The sequence below is a fragment of the Hylaeus volcanicus genome, chromosome 1, assembly GCF_026283585.1.
Source record: "Hylaeus volcanicus isolate JK05 chromosome 1, UHH_iyHylVolc1.0_haploid, whole genome shotgun sequence".
Taxonomy (NCBI): domain Eukaryota; kingdom Metazoa; phylum Arthropoda; class Insecta; order Hymenoptera; family Colletidae; genus Hylaeus; species Hylaeus volcanicus.
In genome coordinates this window covers 30773879-30790027 of record NC_071976.1, presented here as the reverse complement: position 1 = coordinate 30790027, position 16149 = coordinate 30773879, and the positions used below count along the sequence as shown (strand labels likewise).

At 32.9% G+C, this 16149-nt stretch overlaps 4 protein-coding genes across 13 annotated transcripts in view; 2 read left to right on the top strand and 2 right to left on the bottom strand.

Annotated features, from left to right (window-relative positions):
* The window catches only part of LOC128882129 (semaphorin-1A), a 234095-nt gene extending 231841 nt beyond the window's left edge, over positions 1-2254 (bottom strand). Inside the window, exon 1 of the mRNA XM_054133701.1 lies at positions 1820-2254. The gene's annotated coding sequence lies outside the window, so the exon portion shown is untranslated. The remainder of the gene's footprint in view (positions 1-1819) is intronic.
* Positions 2255-3445: 1191 nt separating this feature from the next.
* On the bottom strand, positions 3446-12703 carry LOC128872911 (E3 ubiquitin-protein ligase Nedd-4). 6 transcript variants are annotated; one of them, XM_054116103.1, is made up of 17 exons: positions 12435-12577; positions 12029-12281; positions 10419-10619; positions 9853-10013; positions 9318-9480; positions 9095-9219; positions 8879-9002; positions 7766-7915; positions 7180-7230; positions 6819-7095; positions 6682-6740; positions 6530-6595; positions 6220-6449; positions 6020-6141; positions 5304-5943; positions 5005-5147; positions 3446-4937 (listed from the first exon to the last, which is right to left on the bottom strand). In XM_054116103.1, the coding sequence occupies exons 2-16, from the start codon at positions 12179-12181 to the stop codon at positions 5045-5047; spliced, it is 2625 nt and encodes an 874-aa protein (XP_053972078.1). In that variant the 5' UTR covers positions 12182-12281; positions 12435-12577; the 3' UTR covers positions 3446-4937; positions 5005-5044. The 6 variants fall into 6 exon arrangements, with proteins under 6 accessions (XP_053972078.1, XP_053972071.1, XP_053972085.1 ...); XM_054116096.1 differs by having other exon boundaries at positions 3446-5147; positions 12573-12703; XM_054116110.1 differs by having other exon boundaries at positions 3446-5147; positions 9318-9468; positions 12435-12578.
* Positions 12630-15020, top strand: LOC128872940 (endoplasmic reticulum-Golgi intermediate compartment protein 2). 5 transcript variants are annotated; one of them, XM_054116137.1, is made up of 7 exons: positions 12630-12772; positions 13008-13134; positions 13333-13501; positions 13573-13945; positions 14020-14270; positions 14347-14607; positions 14677-15020. In XM_054116137.1, exons 3-7 carry the CDS (start codon positions 13399-13401, stop codon positions 14862-14864), a joined length of 1176 nt encoding a protein of 391 aa, XP_053972112.1. In that variant the 5' UTR covers positions 12630-12772; positions 13008-13134; positions 13333-13398; the 3' UTR covers positions 14865-15020. The 5 variants fall into 5 exon arrangements, with proteins under 5 accessions (XP_053972112.1, XP_053972138.1, XP_053972118.1 ...); XM_054116163.1 differs by having other exon boundaries at positions 13256-13501; XM_054116143.1 differs by having other exon boundaries at positions 13008-13262.
* A 105-nt stretch (positions 15021-15125) lies between these two features.
* LOC128872975 (heat shock factor-binding protein 1) lies at positions 15126-16086 on the top strand. The gene is made up of 3 exons (XM_054116207.1): positions 15126-15486; positions 15580-15646; positions 15860-16086. Exons 1-3 carry the CDS (start codon positions 15388-15390, stop codon positions 15946-15948), a joined length of 255 nt encoding a protein of 84 aa, XP_053972182.1. The 5' UTR covers positions 15126-15387; the 3' UTR covers positions 15949-16086.
* Positions 16087-16149: the final 63 nt, after the last annotated feature.

Below are 16149 nucleotides of genomic sequence, written 5' to 3'. Positions count from 1 at the left end.
ATAAACATCCACACTGCTAAGGGCAGTTATTATCCCTTGAACACGAACAGCAGTCGGTAACAAGAAAAATATCTAATATTTCTCGATACCCTATGTGTAAAATTGCCTGGTAAAGGTTTAGTGAGAGAGGATATTCAGTTTTCGATAAACTCAGCCACGTATTCGATCAAATAAATAAGTTGTATATGTGAAATATGTCAAACTTCGAGATTAAGATATCTTAAATGCTCTTAGTTACACCATCTTTCTAACTACCTGCCAGATTGTATTTAGTTCTAATTTCTTCCGTTTGTTAATGTCGATAACTGATGGGAAAACAAACGGAAATCACTTTGGAGACATGTGACTTTGGTAATTAATGAATGAGAATTATTGTCAAAAGAAACGAAAAGTTTACGCGTTCCCAATCGTACTTGTCCTCACGAATTATTAAAGAATGCACTGCCAAAACAATTCATTTGTTTTTACGTCTAAAAATGTCACTTGACACGTTACCGACTGTAGTCAATTAGTAGACTTTTTGACCCCAAAGCTTACCGACTGATAGCCTATTAATAGGCTTCTTGTCGATGCTTACCGACCGGCAGTCGATTAATCGTCTTTTTGCTTCGTTTATGAATCGGTTCTAATGGTAACCAATACTACGTTAAAAGTGTTTTTTATTTTTCTTAAATATAAGTTTCGAATCGTATCAACTACTAATGGTTATTAACGAGTTAACGGCAGTCAAAGCTGTTATTAGATTTAATTAACCAATAATAACAAAAAACAAATAATAGAATAAACGCATTCACAAAGTTCTGTTTAACATTTCGATAGACACAAGAAAAGGCGTACTCGAGTGTTAAGATCAAAAACTCTTACGTACGAATTTTCTTTCGTGGTCGACGAATATTAAATATTACTTGCGAGCCTAACACCTACTACTTCTCTTGAAAACACCGTCAAGCACAAGATACGATCTTTTAATGAATTATTTAGCATTAAAAAATAATCTTAATGTCCACGTATATTGCAACGTGCCAGCAGGCCTGTAGGGATCCAAAGTATACGGTTGATAACCCTAACGTTATTCCTTGTAAGGATGAAACGACAACAAGGGTATCGCGATCGGTTGAGGCGATTCGCAAAAGCTCGTGTTCGACGATTCGTCGACGCTATCTCGAGGTTTACGTGTTCCTCTGCGTGCGCACGCGATTATTTTATGCACGCGTACGTGTCCGAAAACTCGACTCCGAACCGCCACCGAACGCGGAATTTAATTGCACCGTAAACGCGGCACGCGATCTCTAACCGAGGGAACCTAACCGAGTAGGAAGCGTCTCTACTGGAATTTTCGGAACACGGACCACTACAATAGGTCGAATGAACGGAAACTCGGTGGCACGATCATCCCTACGTTACCCTCGTGTCGCTCACAAAATCTTCGACGACCCCACCGGAAACGAGTCCTACGAAAATCTCGCCCGCTTGTATTCCACCCAAAAATTCGACTCCAAAATGCTAGCGTTCCGTTTAGCATAGAAACTGTACGCGTAACCGAACGGTACGTATAAACTCTGAACATTTGAATATTGGGGTAGCACTAGTCTAATATCGAAGTATTATTATTCGACTAATCCGAGAAAACAGCAGAGTAAAGGATGTATTCCTGCTGTGTCCTCGAATCTCTGACATCGGAATCGCGAGAGCGCACACGGTGGTCGTCGCAGAGAGGGTAATGAACCCTGCTGGTTTGTGTATCAGTTTGCGAATAAAAACCAATCCCCTCGGCGAGATATTCGCGAGGACGAGAGCAGATAACGTTCGTTGTACTCACCGCAATGCAGTGACCTCCGCGCCAGTATCATGCAGAGCTTCCCTCCTTCGTTGATGCGAGAGTCGTGAAACGGGGGTTGAACGAGGGCTGCTGTTCGTGACAGGAACCACCGCATAACCAACAGTCACGTTTTGTGTCGGCACATCGGTCCGCGGAACGGTCACTTTCTGCACGACACCACACGCGACTCGACGAAACAAACGCGACAGGACGCGGGTCCCTTGTCAAAGAAATGCGGGGGAGCCGTCAAGAAACGCGGAAAACAGAAAGTTTTTCGGGCTCGCAGGACCGTCGAATCGATGTGTGATGTTACACTTCCCAGCTGTCTTTTTTGATTCTGCGGATGTGCCCGCCACAGTCGTCATCTGACGACGGCTCCGCGAACCATGCCGTTCTCGATTCGCCGGGAATATTCGAACTGAGATTGACGATATTCTTATCACGTAACATTTTTGTTCAATCAATGAAAAGTAAACGATTTTAATGTATTAGTGGCAAATACAGGGAAATATATCAACCTTGTTACATGCCTAGCTAGTGCCTTCAAACGTGTAAGTTATAGGCGATCAATTACGTGGAAACTGGAAATTTTACGATTGAACATTTTGTATCTACTCGGCTAACTTATATGACTAGAAGTTTGTATCTTGTCTGAGCGAGATAATTTATCGTGGAAAATTGAAAAAGAAACGGAAAAAAATAAATATTGTAAGGACGCTCTTCTGTGCTTTTCTGTAATGTACAGGGAGGCGCTAGGAACACATTAAGGCCTTTCTTAGGCCTAGGGCAGTATAGCATATGATTAAAATATGTGCACAGGTATGTAATAAAAACATCAGTTTACAGAACAGATTATAGTTTGTGATATAATTTATTTGGGTATATAGTCTCATTTTCCACAGCATTATATAAGAACATAATTTAAATTTGTAATTTTAAGTTCTTTAATCGTAGTATTAGTGTTTAACCATTACGACACGAAACTTTGTCGTGCTTCGTTAGTAGTGAATAATCATATCGCAAGGACTTAGCTTACAAGCATTTTATTATGTATTCCCTGTCGCAAGTGCGGTAAAAATGCATTCGTCCTTGTAATCGATATATTACAAGCTTTATATTCATAATATATATATACATAAAAATTAAATGGAGGTAAATCGTAGTTGAATTAAATCACGCATATTTTGCCAACCTATACGCATAAGTAGATAAATCGGTCGCATATGTAAGAGATTAAATAATCTTACGAAAAAGTTAAGTCACTTTTTTCCCGAGTTACAACAAATTTATCTTGCAAAGTTTCTTAAAGAGAACAATAAATATAATTCGTTGAAAGATGTATCGTTTCATCCAGTAAATGTGAATACTTGTAAATAAGAGCAAAAAATTCAATTAAGTAGATTGCTAGATGAAGTAAGTGACTAAGAGTCCCAACTAAAGATTCTTTTTACTGTCAAGAAGAAATACTATAAAGTTCAAATAACGTTGCCTGTTCAAAAAATACAATACATCAGAATATATTGTTCATCCACGACTATACATTTATAAATACATGATTCGAATGTTCATCATAGAAAAACGTGGAATACACAAAATTCAAAGTAACCAGAATTTAAGGCCACCAAATTTCTCTCATAATAATAATATTTATTATCTAACGGGACGTATCTGTTTACAATAAAATAAGCTGTACAAACAGGATGGAATGTTTCATTAGCTTTAAGTGCTAAACATTTTCTAGAACGTTTGTTACATTCTTGGAATAGCTGTTATCGTACAAAGTAGGCATTTACAAGGTTACGCTAATCGCAGCATCTTCGATCAATTCATGCATTGTATATCATTTTTGACAAAACAATTGAATATCTTCAATTTTTTGTATATATTGTCAAAATGTACAAATAGTTTAATTTACTGTTCAAGCAGTTTCATTTCTACTGTTTTATCTTATTTAATTAATACTATATACAATGTGAGCCAAGCATAATGTGGTTTTTCACTACAAGTTTTTAGAAGAACATACAAGAAGAACTCTGTTCTACCTCCAAAGTTCTTAATTCGCTATGCGAATAGATCGTGCAACAAATACGTCTGTCTCGAAATATAATTTATCCTCTATTAAGTTTGTATATATTCTTAAATTAAATAATATGCAGTTTATAATAAATAAACAAATCGATCAAAAATAAAATTGCATAGATATTTTACAGTGATCATAATTCTTCTTGTTATATCTTCTAATAGCATGATTGACTTTTTAAAATCGTCTTCCAGCTTCTGTCTGTACATTTTTTTCGATTGGCATAACCTATTTCCTAGTCTTTATTACTACTACATAAAACATTGCTATATATAAACAAAAAGAAAGGCGAAGTTCTACGTGATCTTCGTTTTAAACGTAAAAATGTACAGTTGAAATTTTAAATTAATAATATGCTGGTTTTTTTTTCCAAAAATTATATAGCATCATCGTATATGAGACAATTTTCCAAGTTATATTTTTAGAATTTCTTGATAATATTACTACTTGTTTTTGCTTGTTTCATAAAATAGCTCGAGTATAATTGAAATTCAATACGTTTTGAAAAACTATGACAAATATATAATGCAATTAATACCTTTTTTTTTTTTAATGCTTTACTTTCATTTAAAATTGTATCTCTTAAATCTGTGAACTTATACTGTTCATAAATTCCTTCCGTAACAAGGCATTTTTCGCGCTATCAACAAAGTAGGATATTAATTAATACGGTATTACTTTATCTTAAAATTATTTACAATTACAATCAAATTAATTTTTTTTTTTTATCGTGACAACGAAAATTTTTCCCCAAAAACCTCTTCAAAGCGTAATAGTCAAAACATGAAATTACAAATAGAAAGTGAACAAGTTAATAAATTGTAATTCGTCAACTGCTTCGAAACAGCATTTGAGATTACTTGCAAACATTTTGTTAAATATAGCTTATAATTTTAAAAGTGCACTATGCATAAGATTCTTTTGAATTATTGATAACAGTTAAGTAGTGTTTAAAGATACTTTTCATTGATTTGTCTCAATGATGTAACTAGCAGTCGAAAGACACCTAAGTCTTCGGAGTGCAGAAAAATGTTAATCCTGTTAAATAGTTAATCATATTAGACAGTATACATAGTTGTGTATCTATGTGTATGTATATATGTACATTATATTACAGATATCATCATGAAAAGGGGTATTTCGTGCTAATCCACTCCAGCAAAACCTTGTGAACCTTCAATTGCTTTTATCAATTTTTCCCTGAGTTGTTGATAACTTTCATAAGGAGGAAGGTCGATACGATTAAAACTGGAAAAGGGAAACGTTAACCATCAAATATGATTATATATTTTTTTCTATTGTTTGGTTGTCACAATATTTTTGGAAAAAAAGAATAAGAATCAACGGGCAGTACTTTGTCAAAATTAAATTCAAACGCATGCAAGTTTGAGATTATGTACTTACCAAGTATGAGCTCTCGGATAATTGTCTGATGTGCCCCATTTTTCGATTGTAAACAGCTGTGGTCCATTGCTACCGTAAAGTTCCTTAAAACCATTCATCGGTACCCGCGATGTCCCAGTAACGAATTGTAAAAGCCTAGAGCGCATTTCATTGCTAAACGAAAGTACCACTCGCCAAAACCATTGAACGACAAGATGATTGGCATGATAATCTCCTTTGTATAACGTATTCTGTTTCCAGTCCTTCACGTCAATATGTTGAATACCACACATCAGCAATTCTAATTCGTGTTCGTCAAATATTTTCACTAATGTCGGTGGTATAAGAGCGTTAAATCCTTCCAAAAATGCATTCATTTGTTCTTGAACTCTTGATACAAACCGCCACTGTATAACTAAACCTATGTACTCGTCTTTGTTCACATCTGTTAATGGTATGTTAGCACCATCAGGCTTAAGCTCTCTTTGGGAGGTATGTCCAAAACTTTCTTCGTCTACACAGAATGTGAGTTCTAATTCGCTAGGATCATTTTCTTTAATCCACAATAACGAATTGTAATACTCTGAATCAACGCTTTCCATATCCTTTAAATCGATAGATTTACCTAACATCATCTTATAGAATGGTCGAATAAAAAACGCTGCAAAAAATAATTTATTTATATCTATACCATATCAAATATTTTTTACTTGAAACATAATAAATATAATATTTACCATCTAATAACTTTCCGTGGTAAACAGCCATGCCCGCTATACGCCCAATAAATTTAAAGTAATTTAGATGTTCTTCGTTGCATACTCCCGAGAAAGGATTGATTTGAAGAGTATAATTGTCCCTATAAGTAATTTAATTGTGATTACTATTTGTATTGTATATTACAGTGTGCAAATAGTTTAGTATGCGATGCGCTTACGTGGCAGAATACTCGAACAATCCATAATAAGGATTGAACATTTCTTTCGACAGAAGGAAAAACCATTCTCGGGCAAGACCTCCATAATCCAAACCGACTTCTCCTTCAAATTCAACCCATAATTTGGTTTTTAATATTTCCACTCTATTAACAGAACTAATTATACGATACGAATCTTCGAGAATATTATTTCGGCCAACTTTTATTTCGAATTTATTGGGAACATTGTTCTGAAAAAAGAACAGGATAATTACTACATGTAAATATAATAGTAAAGTTTTACAAGGTTAATCTCTTATTAGATACTTACAGGCTTTCTCAGTTGAGATTTGAGATATTCATATTTACGCTTATAATCTCGCGAATATGGTACAGCCTGTAAGAAAGACAGTTGTATATATTATAATTTATTTTAATCAAAGCTACATGTTCAGAATTACAAACTATTAATAACACACTTACCGGGCCAGCAATTTGTGGATTGGACATGCGTGGATCTTCCCACTGAGTTGTTCTTGTATCTATCAAAAAAAGAAGTATCGTAAGATCGAACCTACAATTCGTAAAATTCGCGTAATTTCAAGTAAATGTAAACATACTATGATCGATGAAAAATGTTCTGCCATCTGTATGAAGCCGTTCTTCCCAACCTTCAGGAAGTGGTCCAAGTTGATCTAAATTATTTCTTGGTGTAGTTGAAGGAGCTATGTTATTAGGTATCGAACTTGGACGTCCCGTTCGGGGATCGATCCATGTTGTTGTCCTTTCGTTATGATCAATAAAAAAGACTCTACCATTCGGTGCCATTTGCATACCCCATCCAGGTGGCAATCCTTCGTCGCTTGGCAGGGGAAGGGTGGGTTTGTGGGCTTCAATCTAAGTATCGAAATAATAGTAGTAGTTGAAATAAATTCTCTTACAGTTTACACCAGCATGAATTGCACTGAAAACAGTATTCACCTGTTCTGAGGATCGTCTAGATCCGGCGGGACTATCTACGTTATCATCGGTCTGTAAATATTATATGAATATATATTTACACGAAAATGTAAATCCAAGCAAAATAAATACAAATTTGTAAAACAAACAAATGCTGATCTAATATTATTAGATTATTCTGCAAATAAGTCAAATTATATTATAGATCTCTTCAACACTTGTTACTAACGTCATGCCACATACTAATTGTTAGAATTAATTTAAGAAACAGAATGCCGAGCAAACATGCATGCAAAATAACGTTTTTAATAAAAAAGTAAGACAAGGTAAGTATACAGTACAGAAACGTATTGTTAAAGCTATAAAATGTTGTATTCAAAAATTAATCAAACTTCTTAATCATTTTTTCATTTATAAACGTATGGTGAAATTTCGTAGTTAATAATTTGTAAAATAGATTAATTGAAAAAATTATTATAAAAAAGCAGTGTTTCGTGTGGTAAATGCGCTTTCTTTATAAATTTTTTATTTTAAGTGATGAGACAAAAAATTATAAACAAAAGCATTGTATAAAACTGAAAGTGATCGTGTCTATATGTACGAGTACCTGGTCTTCGCATTCACTAAGGTAGCCATGTTGATCAACAGAACGTCCGGAGTCTGAAGAAGTATCCCCAATACCCCCTCCCCTATGATTCTCAATCTCATTATCTCTTGCTTCCGAATCTTCATCTTCCTTGCGGAGTACTTCACCATCCTTACACACACATGCACAAAAATTGCTACATACTGCATGCCAATTATTCTTTTAGTAACAGATTTATCATGTCATGTTTGGGTCATTCATATTCATCATATTTATTGTTATATAAAACATACACATCTGATTGAATGAATGAATTAATCGTTAGTTCTTGCAGATTTTGTTATGATGTTCTAACACGTTATTATAAACACGTATTGAAGCATAAGCCTATGATTATACAAACTATAACGCGTCTGTAAAAATTAAGCTAACATAAGAGTATTTGAGGTGATTAATGATAAGTTTAATATACACTTCTTGCATTATTTTATAATGTTGAACATATAGCACAGTAAGCAGTAACAAACATATTTACATAATTGTAGAGCGGGTTCCAATTTTAGGTTATATGAAAACATTTTTTTCGTACTTTAATATTATCCGAAATTATATCGAACTTTATGTTATATAAATAATAGCTTGCAAAGATTGAAATAACGAATATGTAAGCCCTATGTTTTGTGCGTGTGTGTGTGACTATTTACACACATAAGTTTACACGGACTATGAACATCACAATAAAATGTAGGTGATATTTTTTCATGATATGGAGATTTGAAAGCAAAGAGTGCTAGCTACTCAACACTGTAATCTACGCGTTCGACTGAATTAAGAATGGTAAATTAGCAACATATACCACATATAATAATATTTAGAATGTTTATGTAAACAGAATTGATATTACGCTAAATATAAAAATTTTATTCCGCTAATAAAATATGTGCCAACTATGTAAAAATTAATATAAACAAATAAGTAAAATACGCTACATTTTTATATTTTCATTTTTTAATCATTTTACTATGAAAGTTAATGCCAAAGAATGTTTACTGTAAACAAATTCATTTATAGTTCTATTTTACTTGGGGCCTTACAATACCAATCATAATTATACATAAAAATGGTCAACATTACCTGATTAATCGAACTTCTGTGTCTGTTTTCGTTATCTGCGCTTATATGAAAACGTCGCTGAAATTCAGTTGCAGCAGTACTGAAATTTCGGTCAACTTCAACATTTCCACTGGGTGAAGTATTACTGTAAATACATTTCGAAAACGACCAAACTAAGATTCGTGATTCGTCTATTTAGAGATTGTTGAAATAAAAAAAATTATATCTACTACATACGATTCCGATGGTCGTTCCCATTGGGTGAATCGTGCTATATGATTAACGTAATACGTTCGCCCATTTGCATCTTGTCTTTCTTCCCATCCTGGTGGTAAAGGTGGTAACGGCGAGTCAAACATAACCTACAAACAGTTTTCCATAAAATATTAGTTTATACACAAATAAACACAGACAACCTCAAAAATTATTAACATTACTATAAATATAATGTACACGTAACTGTCTGCATGGGATGGTTGACATGTACTGGTTGTACCATTTCCCATCCTCCTGTGTCAACTGCAGCATCCCTATAGTCAGTCTCTACGGTCACCGTATCCGAAATGTATGCGTGGTATACTTCCAAAGTACCTTTTACTCTCGAACGCTGACTGGAATGATTACTAGCCATATCCTCATAAGTTATTCATTTTGCATTTGCAAATGAAAAGTACGAAAGAAACATTTTAATGAACCAAATGTTAAAATTGGTGATATGCAACCAATAAATATGGATGGATGAAAAAATTGTTCGAAAATTGTGCATAATAGTGTGCATGAAATGAACAAAATGAAAATTAATAAATAAAAATAACGATACAATTTTAATTGTGACTTGCATTTAAATGTTCATATACTATAAAGTAAAATATGTAATTGTTCCATTGAACCTATAGGATATGGACAAACAATATTAAAGATAAAGCTAAACTGATTAAAATTGCAAAATATATCAAAATACACAGCTTGAAGCATATATTAAAGAAAATACTTACCTACGTGGTCGAAGTAAGTAGCGTCTAGCAGGGATTGTTTGACCTTCTTGTTCTATAGGTAGATTGATTAATGTTAATTCCACCATTCCAAGAAAATCATCTCTTGTCAATCTGTTCTCGTCAAAAACTTGTAGCACCAATTTGTGATCAACAGGCTTAACCTTAAGAATACCACAGTTATTTAACAAGTATCACATTCAAAATAATAAATAAATAAAAAAATGTGGTGATTATTTAGAATAGGTCTGACATCAGAGACTTTAATGGCCTTGTAATATGTTTGTGGTGGACATGTCCCTGAAAGTCTTAAAGCAAAAATATTTCTTGCTTACTCTTAGTTTTCAAAATACATTACTATACAATCATCACAATACAATCTATCAAAAAGCAACCCCAATGTTCACATGAGTCACAATCTTGTATCTGTTAAAGTATGATTCACATTATACTAAGAGTAAGTGATAAGTATCTTTGTATTTCAATACACTTACTATTATATCCCCTCAACATATTTCAAGGTTAGCAGTACCACAAATAATTATTATAAATGTTAATAATAAACTTACTCTAAATATAAATTCCTCCTCCCAGACAGGATTCAAAGTCTTTTTTTTAGTTTTTGTAAGTGCAGAATCCACTGTCTGATCACCATTTACAGTATTTAAATCAACACGTACATAAGGATCGCTTGCACCAAAAATGTCTTTCTTAGCTAATTGGTGCCCAGCGATCACCTTTAATCTCAGCTTACTGGTAGTCTCATCTCTCTAAAGACACCACCAAAAATTAGAACCTAAATTACTAACATTTTATATATACAATTGAATGTAATAATTGTTTGATAATTTAGCTTTGTTATAAAATAATGTATGTAAACACAAGTTTCCAGAACACTTAAAATGAGATAGGGCACTTTTTACAAATTATTAATTAGACAAGTGCTTTATTTAGTTTTAAATATTTACAAAATGATGTTTTATTCGTTTGATGCCCCTCATGTGATAAACCCTATTTTAACTATTTTATTACGATATATTTCGTTTGAAAGTAAACTGTTAAAAACATTACACGATTCATTTTGTATGTATATGTATAATACAAATATAAAAGAATTGATATTGGGAAGTATAATTTACGTTTCAGGGTAAATAAACACTATAAGGGCAGTTACTGTTTTGATTCTCGTTTATATCATAAAGTTTTTCGTTGGCGCAGCGGTATTATCATTCGTAAAATCAACAACTTTCCGTAAGTAACACCCTTTCTGGAGTCTATCAATCAAAAATCCAACCTGTACTTGTCAAACTGTCAAAATAGTTACGTACGGATTCTCCGTCAACTCCGGGCGGCGGATTGTATCCGTAAACATGTTCCTCTGCCATTAACCTTACGTGTAATTTATTTGTTTCAAATCGTCGACTTCTGCTTCTTACAATTTAACGAGGCTTACAGTTTCTTATGTGCCATCAAGAAACCTATTTTGTCTTAACCCCTCTCCGCCGCTAGTGCACGAACGAAACGGATATGACATACCGCGTTTAAAGATGGCCAGCTTCCTTTTAAATATTCAAACATCACGAAAATTCAGCCTTTATATTCGGTCTCTATTCGAATCACAAAATTCGTCCCGTTTTTTATAAAACTACCGTACACTTTACGAAACACGTTCTGGCTAATCACGAAAATTCTATCAATGACGAAGAAACACAAACTTCCAAAAAGGTGTGCCTACAAAACGATCCTATATACCGCTGAAATGACGACTTCTAATGCGCCTGCGAACATTTCTCCGAATTTTCCTAAATAGATTGCTTTCGTTACTATATGCAGTAAGTTGAGAGGTGTTATAAAAATTATGAGAATCATATTCTCGGTATAAACAACGTTTTCAAACGTTGACAATTATACTTCAACGGCCAAAGAGCGTAAAAAGTGACGCATGGTTTGAAATGCATTTTTCTAAACAGCTTCTCGATTATCTTTTTGTATTGTCTTAATATCAAAAGGATTTCATTGCGAGAATGATAAGAAGATTGTAACAATGCATATGATAATCTTGAGTCATCTTCTCATTCGTTTTTATACATAGATATATCATGGTATTTTAAGGATGAACTACTTTTAAAGTAATATTTACAGGTTTTATGTGTGCAAGGTAGTACAATTATTTACATACCACAGGTTCTGCTAACGATACACGGCCAGGTCTTCTATGAGTTGGCAATACATGAGATAGGGTACGCTGTTGATTACTCCAACTATAGGATCGTTGTCTTTGTGGAGATGACTCGACCCCAGCATATATTGGGTAGGTCAATGTTCCTGGCATCTTCAGTTCTTAATTTACCAATACTTTGTGCATTGATCACTGCAATCTGTCTTTAGTAGTCACAGGTATCAAAACACTCCATATACACTCATGTGTGATTCTAACAAAGATTAAAATCTATCAATTTCTGCTACTCTTCATTACATAAGAATTTATTTATAGACCATAATAGCATATTTAACAAATTAACAAATTTGTAATGTAAGATACGATATTATTGGAACAATTTAATACATATACCAATATATACTACCAAAATTATGAATGAATTATCAAAGCAGCACAAAAGTAGAATATCCATACTCTTTATCAGTGACCGATATTTTCTAACAAAACTTATTTACACTTAACACACAATCAATTGATCACTTATATATTATTTGAACTTAACTGGTTTATATTTATATCTTCAACAGAAAAAGCATAAGTGTTCAACCGTTTATAACTGTAAAATCACTAATTCTCGAAGTGAATGTTAAATATAAAACTCACTTGAGATAAGGAGAATGCTTTAAATCATTGACGCGATAACACGCACTTACGACGATGGAATTAACTAGTACATTGAAAGTTTGATAAACATACATACAGGTAATTGTTCCGCGAGCTACAAACAGATCAAATAAAACGTTTCGAACGTAATTAAAATTTCAAATCGCAAAATTACGATTACAATTAAAAGTCTACTAACTACGCTTGTTAATATTCCAAATATTTGTCTGATCTTTTATATCACGTTATGATTACGTATTTGATATTATTTTCATTGTAATGCAGCATTTGCTTGATAATTCCAATTAATACGACGTTTGCATTCTTTTTATAGATACAGTGGCGCTCTAGATAAACTCAAAAACCAACCTACCGACGATTTCCGAAGAATTCGGATTCAAAATCGTCGCGTCGCGAGGAAAAATGATTAAAATTTGTACTGAACTTCCGCGTATTGACAGGTGAATACGTGTTATCTTCAGTTACGTTATATATTCGTATTCGAAATAAAAACGATTTTTTTACGTATTTGACACAATAAAGTATTTGTTAATATGTATATACCGTTATTGTTTAACATAGAATTAAGGTGAGAGTATTGACAGATGAGTTTACAATAAACACCTGTATCCTTGGATTTGTTTTTATACATGATATAGGTTAACAGGTGACAAATAAATGTTATACTCTTGTTGGATGTGAGTCTTTATATGTAAATTACAACCATGTTAAGGAGAAGGAATGTTAATATTAAAACAGTCAAAGAATTAGATGCATTTCCTAAAGTTCCTGAGCCATATGTTGACAAAACTGTGGTTGGAGGAACATGTAAGTTTTATGCTATACAATTCAATATTTTGTCCACATCTAAGTATAAGATTTTATACTTTGACTTGCAGTCTCCATATTTACAATATGCACCATTGCATATTTAATAATAGCTGAAACAAGTTACTACCTTGATAGCAGATTAGAATTCAAATTTGAACCAGACACAGATATGGATGCAAAACTAAAAATAAATATCGATATGACTGTTGCAATGCCATGTAGTCGCATAGGTGCAGATGTTCTGGATTCTACAAATCAAAATATGATAGGTCATCAAACACTAGAAGAAGAAGACACTTGGTGGGAATTAACGCAAGAACAGAGATCTCACTTTGAAGCTTTAAAACACATGAATTCGTATTTAAGAGAAGAATATCATGCCATTCATGAGCTGCTATGGAAATCTAATCAAATCCCTTTGTATAGTGAAATGCCAAAGAGGTGAAAAAGTGACAGTATTTATATGTTTATTGTTATTATAATAAAAATTCACTTATGCATTTATTTATTGTTAGAACTCATCAGCCTAGTTATGTGCCAAATGCATGTCGCATTTATGGTAGTTTAAATGTTAACAAAGTTGCTGGAAATTTTCACATAACAGCTGGAAAATCATTATCCATTCCCAGAGGACACATACATATTTCAGCTTTCATGACTGGTAGAGATTACAACTTCACTCATAGAATAAACAAGTTTTCATTTGGAGGACCCAGTCCAGGTATCGTTCATCCTTTAGAAGGAGATGAAAAAATTGCAGATAATAGTGAGTTGACGTGACATAATATAAAACGCAAGTGTGAATATTTTAGTAACTATATTTACAGAGAATTTTCTTTTAGATATGATTTTATATCAGTACTTTGTAGAAGTTGTGCCTACTGACATACAAACTCTATCAAGTACTTCCAAAACATACCAGTATAGTGTAAAAGATCACGAAAGACCTATTGATCATCAAAAAGGATCTCATGGAATTCCAGGAATTTTCTTCAAATACGACATGAGTGCGCTTAAAATAAAAGTTACTCAAGAACGTGATACAGTATGTCAATTTTTAGTAAAATTGTGTGCCACTGTTGGAGGCATTTTTGTTACAAGTGGCAAGTATCGATTGATTTAAACTGTGATATAATTTATCGAAAATATTCTCAGTATATTGAATTTTACAGGATTGGTAAAAAATATCGTACAGAGCTTTTGGTACATTGCATACTGCAAGTTTCTAACACCTAAAGATGGCAAAAGCGAAAAAAAATATATGATTTCAGTTCCACAGAATTATCGAATACCTGGAACAATAAATCTACTGGATGTTTCAGCACCAGAAACTGTAGATATTATGTTCAAACCTCTATGAAAATAACATTATAATCTAATTTTCTAATGATTTTCAAGTGTATTATAAAATACTATTAAATTCATCAATTTTGTAAGAAGAAACGGCCTTGTGTATCATTTGTAAACATCTTGTACATACTAATCAAATAATAATAATTTTATATTCATCTGTTAATTGAATTATTTTTAAATTTAAATAACACCATCTATCAACGGCATCCAGAAACTTGCTGAGAAGAAGGTGAAGGGGTTGTTATTTCACAGCCTGTATTCCCCTCAAACGGCAAGGATTAATGGATACTTGTGTAAGAGAAAGTGGAAATGTCGAGTGATAGTTCTCGCAGAGTTGTCTTAGAAAAGTTTGATCGAAAGATGACTATTAGATATAATTTACGTTTGTTAAATCGATGCGTTTATGGTCTGCGTTCTTTGTAACAAAAACGTTGGTCGATTGGAAATCGTCGCATGCGCTTGACCGAAGTATTCGTCGGAACGGTGTTCATTTGATCCTTGAACGAGTTTGAATAAACAAATTTTTAGGAATGGCAGATATTAAACCAGAACACAAAGGCGAGGATACCGATAATTATGGAATGGGTAATAGTGCCGATCCAAAGAACATGCAAGAATTGACGCAATACGTAAGTCGAACTTATTGTTATGACATTTCATTCGGTGACTCGATGTTTGTAATCGACTATTCGTGTTTACGTTTCTATTCTTCTTTTTTTTAGGTACAAACATTGTTGCAAAACATGCAGGACAAGTTTCAAACAATGTCGGATCAAATTCTCGGAAGAAATATCCTTTTCTCTTAAATTAATTTCATTTCCTTGAATAACCTCAAAAATACCAATCATATTTACGTTTTATTTTCTATATAAATATCATCTATCGTAAAGTGTTAATTATATTTATGTATGAGAAAAATTGAGTTTATTTAGGGAAATTAGGTATTAAGTGTATTATTTCAGTAAACAGAGTATAGATCATTGTTTCCTTAATAATAAACAATAGATGAAATGGGAAACAGAATAGATGATCTTGAAAAGAATATAGCAGATTTAATGACACAAGCTGGAGTGGAAGGAGGGGACAAATAATTGCGTTTATTGTAAAATCAACTTTGACATTCGAATAAGGATATCTGCAACATCAAGAAATATCATGGAATAACAACAATATTTATAGGATATTGAAATGCATTTTTTGATTACCAAAAAAAGAAAATAAACTAACAATTTTTGCAATAACACCATAAACACAACTCGTTTTTTATTTTTTTTTCTTATATAAAAATATAA